The sequence below is a fragment of the Alexandromys fortis genome, unplaced genomic scaffold, assembly GCF_014885135.2.
Source record: "Alexandromys fortis isolate MF-2015 unplaced genomic scaffold, M_Fortis_MF-2015_v1.1 scaffold_319, whole genome shotgun sequence".
Taxonomy (NCBI): Eukaryota; Metazoa; Chordata; class Mammalia; order Rodentia; family Cricetidae; genus Alexandromys; species Alexandromys fortis.
In genome coordinates this window covers 895,197-909,683 of record NW_026068193.1, presented here as the reverse complement: position 1 = coordinate 909,683, position 14,487 = coordinate 895,197, and the positions used below count along the sequence as shown (strand labels likewise).

Here is a 14,487-nt window from a genome sequence, read left to right as displayed (position 1 = left end):
ATTGGGCAAGAGCTTAACTGTGTTTGCTGGCATCACTTGCCAGGTTTGAATCATGGCTCGATCTCTAGAGCCTTGTGGCTCTTCAGGAAGTTAAGCTGTGTTTAAAAATCAAGTTAATAGTATATATATTTTAATCGTGGTAGGCTTGTTTTTGAAGAGAGAAAGGGTCTTCTCTTTCAGTAGCCCAGGCCTGCCTGAAGCTCTCAATCATTCGGCCTCAGCCTCACAACTGCTGGGATTATAAATGTGAGCCACAATGCCTAACTATAAGCCAATTCGTTTTAAAAGTTGAGAAAAAGCCCCAATTATTATTATATATAAATCACTTAAGAGTCAGTTCAGTGGTGGTGGCCCATGCCTTTAATCCCAGCACTTGGGAGGCAGAGACAGGCAAATCTCTTGAGTTTCAGGCCAGCCAGGGCTACACGGAGAAACCCCATCTTGAAAATAACCACATAAATTAATTAGAATAGTGCCGAACATGTATTATACTTTTAAAAATGTTAGATACTATTTCTTTAGTCCCTTGGCCTGAACTTATTTTTTTTAATTTATTTATTTATTAAAAATTTCTGCCTCCTCCCAGCCACTGCCTCCCATTTCCCTCTCTCTCCCCCCATCAAGTCCCCCTCCCTCATCAGCCCAAAGAGCAATCAAGGTTCCCTGACCTGTGGGAAGTCCAAGGACCACCCACCTCCATCCAGGTCTAGTAAGGTGAGCATCCAAACTGCCTAGGCTCCCCCAAAGCCAGTACGTGCAGTAGGATCAAAAACCCATTGCTTGGCCTGAACTTTTATTAGTATGTACAGACCTCCATTGGTGGTTAGTGGGCCTAGTGTAGACATTAGATTGAGTTGCTAGCACGGAGATAGGTACTTAAGGAGACAATACTAAAGGTTTAAGCATATAGTAGGAACAACTGTTATGGTTCCATGTTTCCATTGACTGTGAAGACAAGGCAATTTCCTCCTGCATGTAATTTATTCATACATGCTAAGTCTCACTACATACCACCCATTCCAGGAAGATGGTTGAGCTGGCTGAGTTGTCAGGATAATCCCTGCTTCTGGCTTTGTTTTACACCAAGGAAAATAACCAACCAGGGCAGTACTGGGATGAAGGGCATAAAGGTCAGGAGGGGACAAAGTGCACAGTGAGGGAGCAGCTCACAGTGAGACAGGCAGGCAAGCAGGCAAGAGTTCTAGCAAATCAACACTTTATTTTTCCAGTTAACACCTACACAGATGTTTCTATCCACTTTAGACCCTAGCAGAGTCTCAACTGTGGTCCAGAAGAGTAGGTTTTGTTCTTCCTAAGACAGCAGGGAAGTCCCTCACCTCAAAAAGAGAGAGCGTGCTTATCAACCCCAGTGCTGGCAAAGTGCTATGGGACCCTGCTCTCCTGCATCATGAGGGTTGAACCGGGCAAGGGTACAGTGCAGGCTGGAGGCTACAGTGACCTAAGTGCAGGACTGCTGGCCTGACGCCACTCCAAAGAGTACCTGCCCTACAACTTGGCCAGTGCCTGTGGAAGAAGAGGTTGGCAAAGAGTGGGGATGACGCTGCTAAGGACAGGACACAGCAGGGAAATAAAGCCAAGGGAAGTGTAGGACAGTAGAGAAAATGATAAAGTGCCTGAACTAAACAACCAATGGGACATGAGGGCAGAGCAGCACAGGTCCCTGAGGATAGGAAGAGAGAAAGGGTAGACCACCAGGGCTTGGGACAGAGTAGAATGAGAAGAGATGAGGCAGGGAAGCAAGTGCAGGCTATGGAAGGACTTCCCTAGCCCCATCACATCCACTAGCCCAAATGGAAAATTATTTACAAACTTAAAACCCATCCCAGGCACAGGTACTATACCAGGTCCCAGGATAGCAGGCAGGCAGGCAGACAGGCAGGCAGAGAATGGGCTGGCTTCCATCTGACAGCCAGCTTCTCCACATAGTGCCTTTCCCCAGAGTGGCAGGGAAAGGAGAAAACATGACATCCCTAGTCAGGAAGCCCTACTATGCCTGCAGCTCATTCTGCCATGGCTCATGGCTCAACCACTGCATGAGCCTCTTGGTCTGACTGTACCAGAGAATGGCTGTCTGGCCCCAGGGGAGGAGGAGGCAGAACATCAGGGGGCTTTGGGGGCATCTCTGGTCCTAAGCCCAGCTCTGCATTCAGTTGCTCCAGCTCCCCTTGATCCAGCAACTCAAAGTCCTCAGTGGTGAGTGCCTCTTCCTCCTCAGGGGCAGCCAGGGGTTGAGGTGAGTCCTGGGGAAGGGATGGGAGCACAGAGGGGGAGAGGAGGGTAACTGGACCACTTTCAGCCGGGCAAAGTGGGGGTGAGAGGGCGCTGGGTGGAGCCATTATGTCAGCACTCACTGCCTCTGAGCTCAGGGTCTCCACTGGTCCTCCAGGGGAGCATTTCACTCCATCCTGGGGGGACCCTGTCCCATTGAAGTGCGTATTCACAAAGTGAAGAGGGGATGAGAGCTGAAGCAAGGTTTCCTTGACTGCAGCCTCTTCTGTATCCAGCGCTTGCTTTGAGAGGGCTGGAGGGGCATTTAGCAGGTCTTCAGGAGGAGCCAGCTCTGTCTCTTCCCCCTCACCCAGTTCGCGGCTCAGAGCCTCTTCGGGCTCACTTGGCAGGCTCTGCTGGTCCAAATCTGTGCAAAGAATAAAGGGTTAAGAACAGGTTGGCTTCTCTGGTCACAAAAGCCATATGCTCATGAAGATAACATGGGAAGCCAGGCCTTGTGGCATATGCCTATTGTAATCCCAGCATCTGGGAAGTTGAGGCAGGAGGGATCAGGAGTTCAGGTCATCTTCTGCTACACAGAGTCTGAAGCAAGCCTGAGCTATATAAAAAAATCCTTTCTCAAAAAGCAAAGCAGAGCTAGAGAGACGGCTTGATGGTTAAAAGTACTCTCTCTCTCTGCTTTTGCAGAGTACCCTGATTTGATTCGTAGGACCCACATGGTGGCTCACAATCATCCATAAGTCCAGCTCCAGGAGATCAGTTGCCCTCTTCTGACTTTTGCAGGTACCAGATACGCATGTGGTATGCACATACATGCAGGCCAAACACTCATACATATAAAAGAAACATCTAAGAACAATAAAAGAACAAACAAACCCCACAAAACAAGGCAAAATGAGGATGGAATACTGAGCTAAGGTCTTCCGGGAGTTTAGGGTAGAATTAGAGAATCAGTTAGCTGGAGGAAGCATTTTTGGAACTCAAGAGAACACAGCAGCAACAACTCGGAATCAGGGAACAGGAAGATTAAGAGGGGCAAAAGGCTGTTCATACCCTCAGAAACATCTGTCAGTTGTGGGGTGGTGGCCCGAGAAACAGAGAAGCCGCCGCTCTCTAAGATAGAGGCCTCCTCGTCTGACAGTTCTGAGTCTGTAATAGCCAAGGCCAGTGCTGTTTTCTTCACATCCACCTGCAGGAGAACCAGGATGAATCCAAAAGGAGGGAAAAACACTTGACCCCCAACAAGCCTTCTGGCTTCCACCTACTTGAGAAGTGGTAGCTCGAAGGCAGCTAGATCCTCGCCCCTCCCTCTGCCTTTTTAGTTTTTGGAGATAGGGTCTTATACAGTTCAGGCTGGTCTCAAACCCATAATGAAAACTAGGCTGGTCTTGAATTCTTGATCCTTCTGCTCCCACCTCTCAAATAGGTGTGCATCACCATAACTAGCTTCCCTTTAGTCTTCTACTTCACACCCATCTTCCCTGGATCTCACCACTGGAGAGAAGCCCGCCAACTCTGCCTCGCTTTCACTCTCTGTTTCAGCCAGTGGCTCATCACCTGCTGGGGGAGCATTCTTCCCTTGCCGCTCTAGATCAGGGTAATAAAGCAATGTGAGCAAAGACAATAGTGGGAAACAAATATGACTAAGGAACTGGAAATGACTTAAGTTTTAGGACACATCATGAGCCATAAACCTCAGGCCCTCCCCGCCTTTCACCCTAGGTTAAGAGAATCCCTTACTCCTCTTGTCATGTTTGTGATGCAAGGCATCGGCTTCTGCCTTCATGCTGTAGTCCAACTGCATGAGCAAGGGCTCCAGGCGTGTGTACATCCTCTGGATCAGTTCATGATAAACCACCAGGGGCCACAGCAGGATACTCAGCACTGTGGATTAGGAAGTCCACTCAGAGCTCAGAATGCCAATTTCCCAAGAGCCTTCATTTAAACTGTCCCCTAAACAGGTGGGTCTAAATAAAGATGAGATTCTTTCTCAAGGCAATGACATCCTCTTTCCCCCATCTACAACTTTCCTCCCCAGATGGGTAAAAGATAGAGAAAATGCAGTTTTTCCTTTGGGTCAATCCAGGGAAAGAAGAATAGAAAGGGCTTTGGAAAGGGCAGGGGTGGCCTCCACTCACAGACAATGTAGGAAATCATAATTCCTGGAACATAGTGTCCCAACACAGCTAGCACAGCACAGCCAGAACAGACTCGAGCACAGAACTGCAGAGAAGAGCACAGGATCTATGAAGAACACTGGACTAAACCATGTGCCCAGTCACCTGGGGAAGGGACTACTATTCATCTGGTGGAAGAATGGAACCAGTTTGGGAAATTTACAATAGACACTGCTCATATTGCTCCTCTCCCATCCCCTCTGGCTCCAAGGAACTGCTATAGGATGAAGTTTACCTGAGCTGGATTCTGCCTCTTGTACTGCAACAGCTCCTGCAGGTGAATCTGGAAGGTGAGCCAGCTCTCAGCCAGGTATCTGCACAACTCGGGCACACTCAGCAGGTGCGGCTGGGCGCCTGACCCCGCACCCTCACTGGGGAAGACATGACATGACCCCTGGAAGCCTCAGAAGCCAGCTTTCTAAGGCACTCACATCACTTTGAGATCGCTGACCAGCTCTTCCATCTGGAGATGTGCAAACCCCACCTCCCCCACAGGAGGTCCTCCTGGTCCTGGGAAGCAAATTCCCTGGGTACTCAACTTTCTACCTCCACAGGAGAAGGCACACAGCATCTGCATAGAAGCCTAGGGCCAACACACTTTTGCTTGTTGCACGCCCCTTCACTATACTGGGACCTACACCTGCAGAAGGGGCAGCCTTGCTCCTCTTTGAGCTGATCTGAACATAGCAAGCAGACCACATTTGGGCATTTTCTTTAAAAGGTGGCCTGTACTCACCTGTCAGAGTGTGGTTCCTCAGGGGGTGAAGCTATAGAGAAAAAAAAAAGGGGGGGGGATAAATTAAGAGTGCAAGAAGCACTGAGAGACAGATTGCAAATCAGAAGAAATTGCATCTCCTAAGCATTGCTGGTCTCAAATTTTCAGTGATCCTCCTGTCTCTCACTTATAGGCATGAACCACTGCACGAGGCCCAGAGCATTTCCTTCATACACTAACAACAGGCTGTATTACATGTTGTTTCTGTACTCTTTTTTGCGGTACTTGGAACTGAACCTGAAGTAAACACTAGACAAATGCTGTACCACTGAGCTACATCCTCAATCCTTTTCTTAAAACAGGGGAGGCCTTGAACTTGCACCCTCCTCCGCTTCAGTCTCTTATGTAACTGAAATGGCAGGCCTGCACCACCAGACCTATCTTTGCCTCCTTCTTTAGACTTCGACTTTATCAAACACAGGAGCCCACACTTTATTCCTTTGTGTCCTGAACAATTCATACACAGCCGGTTACATTGTTGTTCCAAAACGCACAATAGGTGGGTATAAGAAAGCCAAAAGAAGCCATGCAGCAGTGGCGCACGCCTTTAATCCCAATTCTCGGGAGGCAGAGGCAGGTGGATCTCTGTGAGTTTGAGGAGAGCCTAGAGCGAGGTCCAGTCCAGCACTACAAAAATAAACCCTGCCTCGAAAAAACAAACAAAACAAAAAAATCTGCAACGCCAACTCCTATCACGTTCTTTGTAGACTAACCTGCCCCTGTGAAGTCCCTGCTTTTGCAGTTCTTTCCAAGTCCATTCACCTGATTAGGTGCTTTGCTACAAATTTTTGAGACAATGTCTCACTTTGTAACTTCTGCTGGCCCAGAACTCACAGAGATTCCCCTGCCTCTGTCTGCTGAGCACTGGGATTAAAGACCTGGGCCACCAGTCAGCTCTAAACTCAACAGTTTTCACTACTAACCCCACAGAACGTTAATTTTGGGAGACAGGCGATTCTTGTTTCAGGCAATTTCTTAAAATGGGGACGGACGGGCACAGTGCACGCCTCGGAGCAAAACGGCCTTGCTGCACCTTCCCTTTTACGGTTCAATCTCACGCAGTAGGGTGAAGCACAGGCACGTGCAGACCAGGGCATGTGGAATGAAGAAACTCACCTGAAACGTCGGGGAGAAAGCGAGGATGCCAGAGATCCAGCAGGAAATAGGTCAAAAGTGAGATGCTGAGCAGGAAGAAGGGCCGGAGGGACGACGAAGACAGCAACCTTAGGGAGACAGGCATCTCAGCCGCGAGTGGGTGAGAGGTGCCCAAACCCATCGAAAAGGACAGAAAGATCCACTGACGGGGAGACAGCCCTCTAAGCCTGAGCCGTCACCAAGAGACTAAGAAATGGGGCAACCTGATGATGGATCACCGCTCCAGCGGCTGACAGCCCTCGAAGGGAGGGCGCCCCCGGTCCTCCCGCCCCCGCTCTCCTGCGCAGCCCGGCCCCGCCCCCTCCTCCGCGGCCGTTACCAGAAGAGGCCGTTGAGCGCGGCCGCCGTGACCAGGCTGTGCAGCGGCTTCTCCCACACCAGCAGTCGCTGTGCGGCCGCCAGCACCGCCTCCCAGCCGCGGAGCCGCAGCCACAGCGACGTGGCCAGGCGTCCCACCGCCTCGGCCGTGGCCGCCTCCTCCTCCGCGTCGCCGGTGGCCTCACCCATGCCGAGGCTCAGCCCCAGGCCCAGGCCCAGCCCCGGGGTCCCACCCGCGCCGGTGTTACCGCCGCCGCCGCTCGCCATCACCGCGCCGCAGCCGCTGCCCGAGCCCGCGAGGAGCCAGGGCTGCGCGGCCGCCGCCGGGGGCGCGTCAGGCGGAAGGGGGCGCACACCCAGGCGAGCAAACCTGCGGACTCGCGTCACGTGACGGGGCGCGCGGTCACGTGACGCGACCTAATAGCCCGGATGGGAGGCCCGCGCGTGCGCGCAGGCGGCTGCTGTGACCCTGCACCCACGCAGGTGTGCTTCCAGGCTGCTGGAGCGGTGACCCGGGACGGCTGTTGAGGCTACGCTGCCTGCTGTCTTCTCCGCGTGTTGTCAGGGCCGCTGGGGAAGCTGCTGGCGACCCGTGTCTCCCCTGAGACTCCGCCCGGAGGAAGTGGGCCTCCATGCGCCTAGGATCCCGGCTAGCTTCTCTTTCGGCTCGGGAAGGGCGCGGCTTTCCCAGTACTCAGTCCTCGACGCCTCCAGTCCCCTCCCTTCAGAGGATAAACAAACACCAGCGCATGACTTCTATGACTTAAAAGCAGCCTCACCAACTTAGAAAAGTTTTTTTTTTTTTTTTTTCCTACTCTGAGCGTCGACGCTCTTTCTTCCCCCAAATCTTTCACCGGCAGATTGGGTGGAAGGCGTTTTTGAAAATAAAAACTCATATAGATGCTGTTTACTTTTGGGAGACTTGTTAACATCGCCCTTTGAGGCTTCATATCTCTTGTGAGTCATTTAATTGCTAGAGTAACCCTACAAAACACAGTATGCATTTGACTTTTACAGTTTTAAACTCCTAAGGGGCATAAAGGTTCAACAGATTTCCTTCCATCTTGTCCACAGTTCTCCCACGGGTAAGTTTCGTGTTCATCTTTCTTGTGCATTGCTGAGCGCGTGCCTACTAAAGCCCGGGAAACAACTCGTCTGTCACCTCTTATGTTAGTCTCGTAAATATCTGCACCACTACCACAAGGTCTGGCCAGTTCGTTCATCCTTGGTGTGTCCCGGGCCCCTGGGAACCGTAATCCAAAACTCAGACCCCGGTGCTTGGGGCTCCAGAGACCCGAGGCTCTCGGCGGGAGGCTGGCCCCGGGCGGCACTTCCTCCCCAGCGGGCTGACTCGCCGGCGACACCGCCCGCCGCTTGTAAACGCCAGGCAGACGCACCGCGGGCTGAGAACACTTCTGGCCCCGGGACCTCTTCTTACTCCGCCTGGTGAGCGCCGCACGGATTGTCGGGCGCCGGGAGGCTCAGTCGCGCGCGGAACAGGAAGAGGCGTCCTGCTGCTGCCGGCAACAGGGGAGGAGACTGCGCGGACCGGGGCGGCTGCCCTTTCGGGAGAGGCGGGCAGGTGGGCCAACGGGGGAGGACGGCTCTGTCCGCCACTTACTGTTCTTTTCCTCCCCCTTCCACCTTCACAGGGTGGCGGCTGACGGCACGATGGATCTGGCCGGGCTCCTTCTGGACGAAGAAGGCACGTTTTCCCTTACCGGTTTCCAGGACTTCACGGTGAGAGCACAGTCCGTCTGTCCTTAGCTCCCCCCGCCCCCCCCCCGGGATTCCGGGGCGTTACCCTCTGGGCCCGAGCGGAATGGGAGCTCTCTTACTTGCCATTCCCGGGATTAGGTGGCTATTGAGAGCAATGCCTACTCGAGGCCCGGGCCACTTGGGCCTGGAGGCAAACCCTTAGGTTATAGGAAGGGATGGGCGATTAGACTGGGGTCCATCTGGTTTCTAGTCTTCTCCTGGGAGCCCTCAGTGATGACAGGGCGTCTGTTTTCCCCTTCATGAGAACCGGACTAGGGTGCCATTAGCAAATGATCCTGGGAATGCGGAGCTGGGTGGGGCATAGGCCCAGTGGCAGCAAAGCCAACTTGCTGCCCTTCACAGCCTTCCATTCCCAACTCAGGACTTCCACCAGGCCCTTCCCTGCCCTTTACCCTCCATCACTGGCCCTGTTTCAGTTCCTTCCAGGACACCAGAAACTGAGTGCTCGAATCCGAAGGAGACTCTATTATGGCTGGGACTGGGATACAGACTGCAGCCTGGAGGAACTCTCCAGCCCTGTGGCAGGTTAGGCTGTGTGTGTGTGTGACTGAGCACGTAAGATCTTTGAGGGCAGGGTTGTTAGTAGTCACCCAAATGCCTTGACGTTTTCCCTCTGAGCTGCACTGTGTCTCATAACTAGCTCAGTTGGTACTTGGTTTGACAATGCAGGCCGCGTTTCACATTCTTTAGCCCACGTGAGTAAAAACAGCTCATAAATTGCAGTCACTTATTTTTAGGGCCTTGTGTATGCTAGGCAAGCATTTTATCATAGAGCTAAACCTCAAGTCCTGGTTCCCCTTTTGATTTAAAGGTCAGAACTTAAGTTTTCTAATTATATTTGTTGTATGTCTCCCAAGTAAACAAAGCACGCTTATTAGAACATTAGTGGCCGGGCAGTGGTGGCGCATGCCTTTAATCCCAGAGGCAGGCGGATCTCTGTGAGTTCAAGGCCAGCCTGGTCTACAAGAGCTATTTCCAGGACAGGCTCCAAAGCTACAGAGAAACCCTGTCTCGAAAAAACCAAACCAAACCAAAACAAAACAAAAAAACATTAGTGAATAATAAACATGAATAACTCAACAGAAGAGCCTTTTCTACTGGAATGTGCTTTTATCTACTTAGAATTGGGGGGAGAGCAAGGTGGGGAAACCCAGGGCTGAAGGGTTGAGGCAGAGGCAGTGTCTTACTACATAGATCTGACTAGCCTGGAACTCACTGTAGATAAGGCTAGCCATGCAGTAATCCAGTCACCTGTGGGATTACAGGCACATTTCACCATGCTCTTCCAGCTTAGGAGAATTTGATCTCTAGTTTTCTGTGACTGCCATGTCCCCAAGGCCTCAGATACTGCAGACCTAGGTCTTCCCTAACAGTTGTGGGGACTGATGTGTATGTTTGGGGGGCGGGGTTGACTATTCTGCTCCCTTCTCTCCTGCAGACATTACTGTGGAACTTCTTCAGAAGGCAGCACCCAGTCCTATTCGTCGACTCCAGAAGAAATATGTAGCTCATGTGTCCCGGTGAGCCTGGGATTGTGGGGGGGGGCGGGGAGAGAAGGAGGGGGAGAGAGAGAGCGAGCACGCGCGGGTTGCTCTTGTCTCTAAAGAGAAAGTGTAAAGACAGAGATGAGCATCTCGAGCCTTTCAGGAGCTGAAGGACCCTTGGGTTTAATTACTGGTCCTTTCCACCTCCCAGGGAGGCTTGTATCTCCCCCTGTGCGATGATGTTAGCTCTTGTGTACATTGAGCGGCTCCGGCACCGAAACCCTGACTACCTGCAGCACGTGTCGTCTTCTGACTTGTTTCTGATCTCCATGGTGAGGGGCTCCCTCCTTTTACCTCCCTAGTGAGCCAGGCACCAGCTATGAGCCCTACTGATGCCACTTCTGGCTTCTCTCCAGATGGTGGCCAGTAAATACCTTTATGATGAAGGGGAGGAAGAGGAGGTCTTCAATGATGAATGGGGAGCTGCTGGGGGAGTGGCTGTGCCTGCTCTCAATGCCTTGGAAAGGGGCTTCCTGAGTGCCATGGTGAGTGGCTCTTATCTGTCTTTTTGTTCCTTTATTCTTTGTTCTCTCTCAGCTTTCTGTTGTGTTCTCTCTCTCTTTGTGTGGATGTGTACATGTCATGCGCACTCCTTTTATGTGGGTTCTGGGGATCTCAGTTTCTCATGCTTGTGTATAAGGTCTTTCATAACTAAGGTAGCTGTCAACCTTCATCCAATTTTTTTCTGCCTGGTATGCTTGAGCATGTCTTTAATCCCAGGTAGATCTCTGTGAGTTTGAGACCAGCCTGGTCCATTTCAGGATCGTCAGGGCTTCATAGTCAGACCCTGTCTCTTAATAAGAAAGTTTTAAATTAGGCTGTTGTAGAATTCACTATGTGGACAAGGCTGATCTTGACCTTGTGATGAGCCTCCTGTTGCTTCTGCTTTTGTCTCCCAATGCTGATTGTAGGTCTATGTACTGCACCTGACTTTGCATGTCTGTCCTTCTTGTGTCTTCTTGGCAGGGTCTTCCTTTCCTGTCTGTTCAGGACTAGTTTATAGGCTCCTGGAACAGTGAGCCCACAAGTAGCATCTCACCCTCTTCCTTCAGGGCACACTCGGAGGCAGAGCCTTTAGTGTTGGCCTCTGAATATTTGCTTTCAAACTCTTTCTGTCTTAGACTTTGAGCTCCCTGTGGACACTGACCAATCTTGGGTTTATTTTCTCCCTTTGTACTTTGTAGTGGGGATAATTAATTCAAGGTCAGGTAGGTGGTGATAGAATAAACACAAGCTCTTTGGATAGTAGTTAGCGACTTTTCTTTGACCCAGCTGGCCTAGAACTCACTATGTAGCCCAGGCTGGCCTATAACTTGCAGCAATAGTTTTGCTTCAGCCTCCCAAGTACTGGGATCATAGGGATGAACTACCATTCCCGTCTTTCTTTTTCTTGCACACAGGATTGGCGTCTCTATACTGATCCTCGGGAGATCTTTGAGGTGCTGAATTGGCTGGAGAGCTGGTGAGTTCCAGAAATTGATAAGAGGGGTTTGAGGCATTTAGAGGCATTGGCGAGTGCCATAGGAGCTAGAAATGAGATCTGTGTAACCGGGAGAAAGAAGAGAAAGAGAATTGCTCGAAGTGGTCGTCACCTAACTTCTGCCTTCCTTCAGTGGCGGTAGCAGCTTATTTGAAGTTTGTGTCTTAATCTCATGGGTAGCCTGGGGATCTATGTATTTGATTAGCTCCTTAGTGTCTTCCGATGGGTCCTGATGGGAGCCCCTGGGCTCTTCTCCATACTAGTGTGGCTGAGCAGCAAGGACGTCGGCGGGGCTGGTACACCTACACAGACCTGTGTGTGCTGCTGGAACAGCCAGCATGGCAGCTGGCTCTGGGCTCCCTCTGCCAGCGACTGGTAAAGGTGAGAAGGGGTTTGAAGGAGAGGGACCTGAGGAGGCGCCCACAAGCACACGCGCGTGTGTGTGTGTGTGTGTGTGTGTGTGTGTGTGTGTGTGTTGGAAAGCAAATTCTGAAAGGCTTGGAAGAAGTTTGGGAGTAGATGGGAGAGCAGGGGAGGCAGAGGGAGTTACATAGAGCTTCAGCGTGAGCGACTGGGAGTAGAAATATAGTCAACAGCCTGCGGTTTTCTTATCTTCTCTCTTACAGCTGTCCTGCCTGTTAGCCGTGGCATATGTGAGCAGTGTGGCCCTAGCTGTGGCATCAGTGGCTGTAATACATCAGTCTTTGGGGCTGTCCTGCAGCCCCTCACCAGGTCCTCCTGACCTCAGACTGGTTTCTAAAGGCCTCTTGCAGCCTTGCATACCTTCCCCTGTGCCACAGTGCCTGACTAATGTCTCCAGCTGCCTGGAAGGCAATGTAGAGTTGCCGCCCCTGTGGGGCAGTCTTCTGGCCTCACTGACACCCCTTCCGGTACCTCCCCCAGACCCTCCTGTCCCACCTACTCTTCTCCACAAATGCCCCCTTTGCCAGAAGTTCCAGAGAAACACCCAAAACTGCCATGCCTGTCACCAGCCTAACCATACGGTGTCTATTGGTTCTTCACGGCCCTTTTACCACACCCATGGCCTGGCCCCACCCTGGCTCTGGAGCCCAGCAGCCCCTCCATTCCTCCAACCCCAGCAATGTTCTCTTTTTAGTGTCATGGAGCTGGCCCGTCTCAAGTCTTTTATTTTCCCAGGTTAGGTAGGGTTCTAAGGAGTGCGTTAAAAGAGGGTTTGGGGCTCCCTAAGAACCTGGAAGAGGAAAACTTGATTTAGATTTTTGCTACCTCTCTGGGCTACCCTGTCCTCCCGGGTAGGAGCACAAGAGATTATGGGGCAAAGCAAGGTCATTCACTCTCCCAGACCTCAGAGGCTGGCTAGTAGGCTAGAACTCTGATGGTGCCTGGGACAATTTCAGCTCAGTGACCAGGGGCATGTCACCAATGACAGAGAAGCTCCTATCTTTCTGCCTTCCCAAGCCTGGGGGAGTAGACTTTTGCTTTTGAGTTTCCAAAGATGGAAAGGTAAAGGTGGGAGGTGTGGGAAGTGGATGAGAGGAAGGAAGCGTTCGTGAGGTTCTGTTCCTGTGATGTCCCTGGGGCAGGAAAACCAGGGGCGGGTGGCCCTGAGATGGAAGGCGTCCTGAGGCAGGAAGCTTGCCACACCCATCCCTTGGATGTAGTTGTCACAACCAGGGATTTCTGGGTCCTTCAACCTTATCCTTTTGTCTTCCAATCTTAGCATCCTGCTCCAAGGCTTCCCACTTGACCGGTTCTTTTCTAGGTGTTCTCTTTACAGGCTCTCTGGGCACCACTGCTTTGTATCTGAGTTTTTCACGCTTTTGTAGAACTGAGGTTTCAATAAACAGTTTCTGTTGCATGGCCTGGCCTTTTCCTTCTGCATTATCCTTTGAGGATCTTCTCTTATCTGCCTCCCAAATCAGAGGCACCATCCTGTTAACGTGTGTCAGCATTCTCTCTGACTCTGTTTCAAAACTCCCTGTTAGTTTGATAGTTATTCCTGATTCAAATGTTCCTGCATCCCTGCCACTACTGCCTTGGAGGCCCTGAAATTGGGGGATGTGGCCTACCATGGGATACAAGCAGTGACTGTTACGTATTCTGGGTGGGCACCAGCCTTGTGAATCCTTATGTACCAAAATATGTCCACTTGAGCTCCTAGAATGTAAGCCCTACTGACCTCTTCAAGGTGACTCATGGAAGTAGCTGGTGTTGAAGAACCAGAGCTGGGTCATCAACGGAAGAACAATCTGTGGTGTACTTGGGCTGCTAACTGACTGCCAAAAATCGTGTAGGGAGTGGGGGGTAGGAGTAAGGTCAGTGGGCTGGTGGGTCCCCCAAGGGTCATTGTGATATGTACTCTTTTTTTTTTTTTTTTTTGAGACAGGGTTTCTCTGTAGCTTTGGAGCCTGTCCTGGAACTAGCTCTTATAGACCAGGCTGGCCTCGAACTCACAGAGATCTGCCTGCTTCTGCCTCCTGAGTGCTGGGATTAAAGGCGTGCACCACTGCTACCCTGCTTTTGTTTTGGGGTGGGGTATAGTCTTTGGGAATGCTACTGGCATTTGTTCAGTTTGAGTGGGATGCTAGACTCCCTAAAGGACTTAAAACCTTTACCATGAAGTTTCCAAGACATCACTGTGCATATAAAATCCTGTTAGCGCCTATTAAAAATGGAGTTAGCTGCCATTGGAAATTGACTCGTGAGGTTCAGGCTGATATGGAACTTGCTTTCCACTTACATCTGCCTTCAGTGTTGGGATACAGTCATGCACCACCACACCTAGCTGATTCTAAAGTTATTTTTTAAGTGCAAATGAGACATTTTTGTGCATTTTGGAAAAATCAACCTGAGGATTCAACCCACAAAGAATTAAATGCAACAAAGGGATGCTGGGAGTGGGAGTAAGTCTTCCTCAGTACCAAATGGTCAGCTCTGGAAGTATGAGTAACATACAGACTGAGTAGGTTATAGTTAGTAATACATATGTGTATGTACATATATCCATGTAGTAACAGTGAAAAAAGG

The 14,487-nt window shown here is 51.0% G+C and overlaps 2 protein-coding genes across 6 annotated transcripts; one reads left to right on the top strand and one right to left on the bottom strand.

Annotated features, from left to right (window-relative positions):
* Positions 1-1,199: 1,199 nt before the first annotated feature.
* On the bottom strand, positions 1,200-7,094 carry Retreg2 (reticulophagy regulator family member 2). Of its 2 annotated transcripts, XM_050129582.1 has the most exons (10): positions 6,677-7,094; positions 6,319-6,425; positions 5,164-5,194; positions 4,663-4,798; positions 4,389-4,473; positions 3,991-4,134; positions 3,743-3,837; positions 3,304-3,439; positions 2,373-2,656; positions 1,200-2,261 (listed from the first exon to the last, which is right to left on the bottom strand). In XM_050129582.1, the coding sequence occupies exons 1-10, from the start codon at positions 6,940-6,942 to the stop codon at positions 2,037-2,039; spliced, it is 1,509 nt and encodes a 502-aa protein (XP_049985539.1). In that variant the 5' UTR covers positions 6,943-7,094; the 3' UTR covers positions 1,200-2,036. The 2 variants fall into 2 exon arrangements, with proteins under 2 accessions (XP_049985539.1, XP_049985538.1); XM_050129581.1 differs by having other exon boundaries at positions 1,200-2,656.
* Positions 7,095-7,521: 427 nt separating this feature from the next.
* On the top strand, positions 7,522-13,318 carry Cnppd1 (cyclin Pas1/PHO80 domain containing 1). 4 transcript variants are annotated; one of them, XM_050129586.1, is made up of 9 exons: positions 7,522-7,760; positions 8,328-8,415; positions 8,871-8,979; positions 9,893-9,974; positions 10,150-10,270; positions 10,355-10,483; positions 11,399-11,460; positions 11,742-11,859; positions 12,105-13,318. In XM_050129586.1, the coding sequence occupies exons 2-9, from the start codon at positions 8,347-8,349 to the stop codon at positions 12,639-12,641; spliced, it is 1,227 nt and encodes a 408-aa protein (XP_049985543.1). In that variant the 5' UTR covers positions 7,522-7,760; positions 8,328-8,346; the 3' UTR covers positions 12,642-13,318. The 4 variants fall into 4 exon arrangements, with proteins under 4 accessions (XP_049985543.1, XP_049985541.1, XP_049985542.1 ...); XM_050129584.1 differs by having other exon boundaries at positions 7,526-7,760; positions 8,063-8,415; XM_050129585.1 differs by lacking the exon at positions 7,522-7,760 and adding an exon at positions 7,785-8,121.
* Positions 13,319-14,487: the final 1,169 nt, after the last annotated feature.

What these genes read in the sequence shown, in the direction of transcription:
- Cnppd1 (XM_050129586.1), top strand. Translation starts at nt 8,347, where the DNA reads ATGGATCTGGCCGGGCTCCTTCTGGACGAAGAAGGCACGTTTTCCCTT. An exon ending in ACTTGTTTCTGATCTCCATG is followed by an intron (nt 10,271 to 10,354) that starts GTGAGGGGCTCC and finishes GCTTCTCTCCAG; the next exon opens with ATGGTGGCCAGTAAATACCT. An exon ending in TCTGCCAGCGACTGGTAAAG is followed by an intron (nt 11,860 to 12,104) that starts GTGAGAAGGGGT and finishes TCTCTCTTACAG; the next exon opens with CTGTCCTGCCTGTTAGCCGT.
- Retreg2 (XM_050129581.1), bottom strand. Translation starts at nt 6,942, where the DNA reads ATGGCGAGCGGCGGCGGCGGTAACACCGGCGCGGGTGGGACCCCGGGG. An exon ending in GCGCTCAACGGCCTCTTCTG is followed by an intron (nt 6,426 to 6,676) that starts GTAACGGCCGCG and finishes TGTCTCCCTAAG; the next exon opens with GTTGCTGTCTTCGTCGTCCC. An exon ending in TGGCGGGCTTCTCTCCAGTG is followed by an intron (nt 3,440 to 3,742) that starts GTGAGATCCAGG and finishes GTTCTCCTGCAG; the next exon opens with GTGGATGTGAAGAAAACAGC.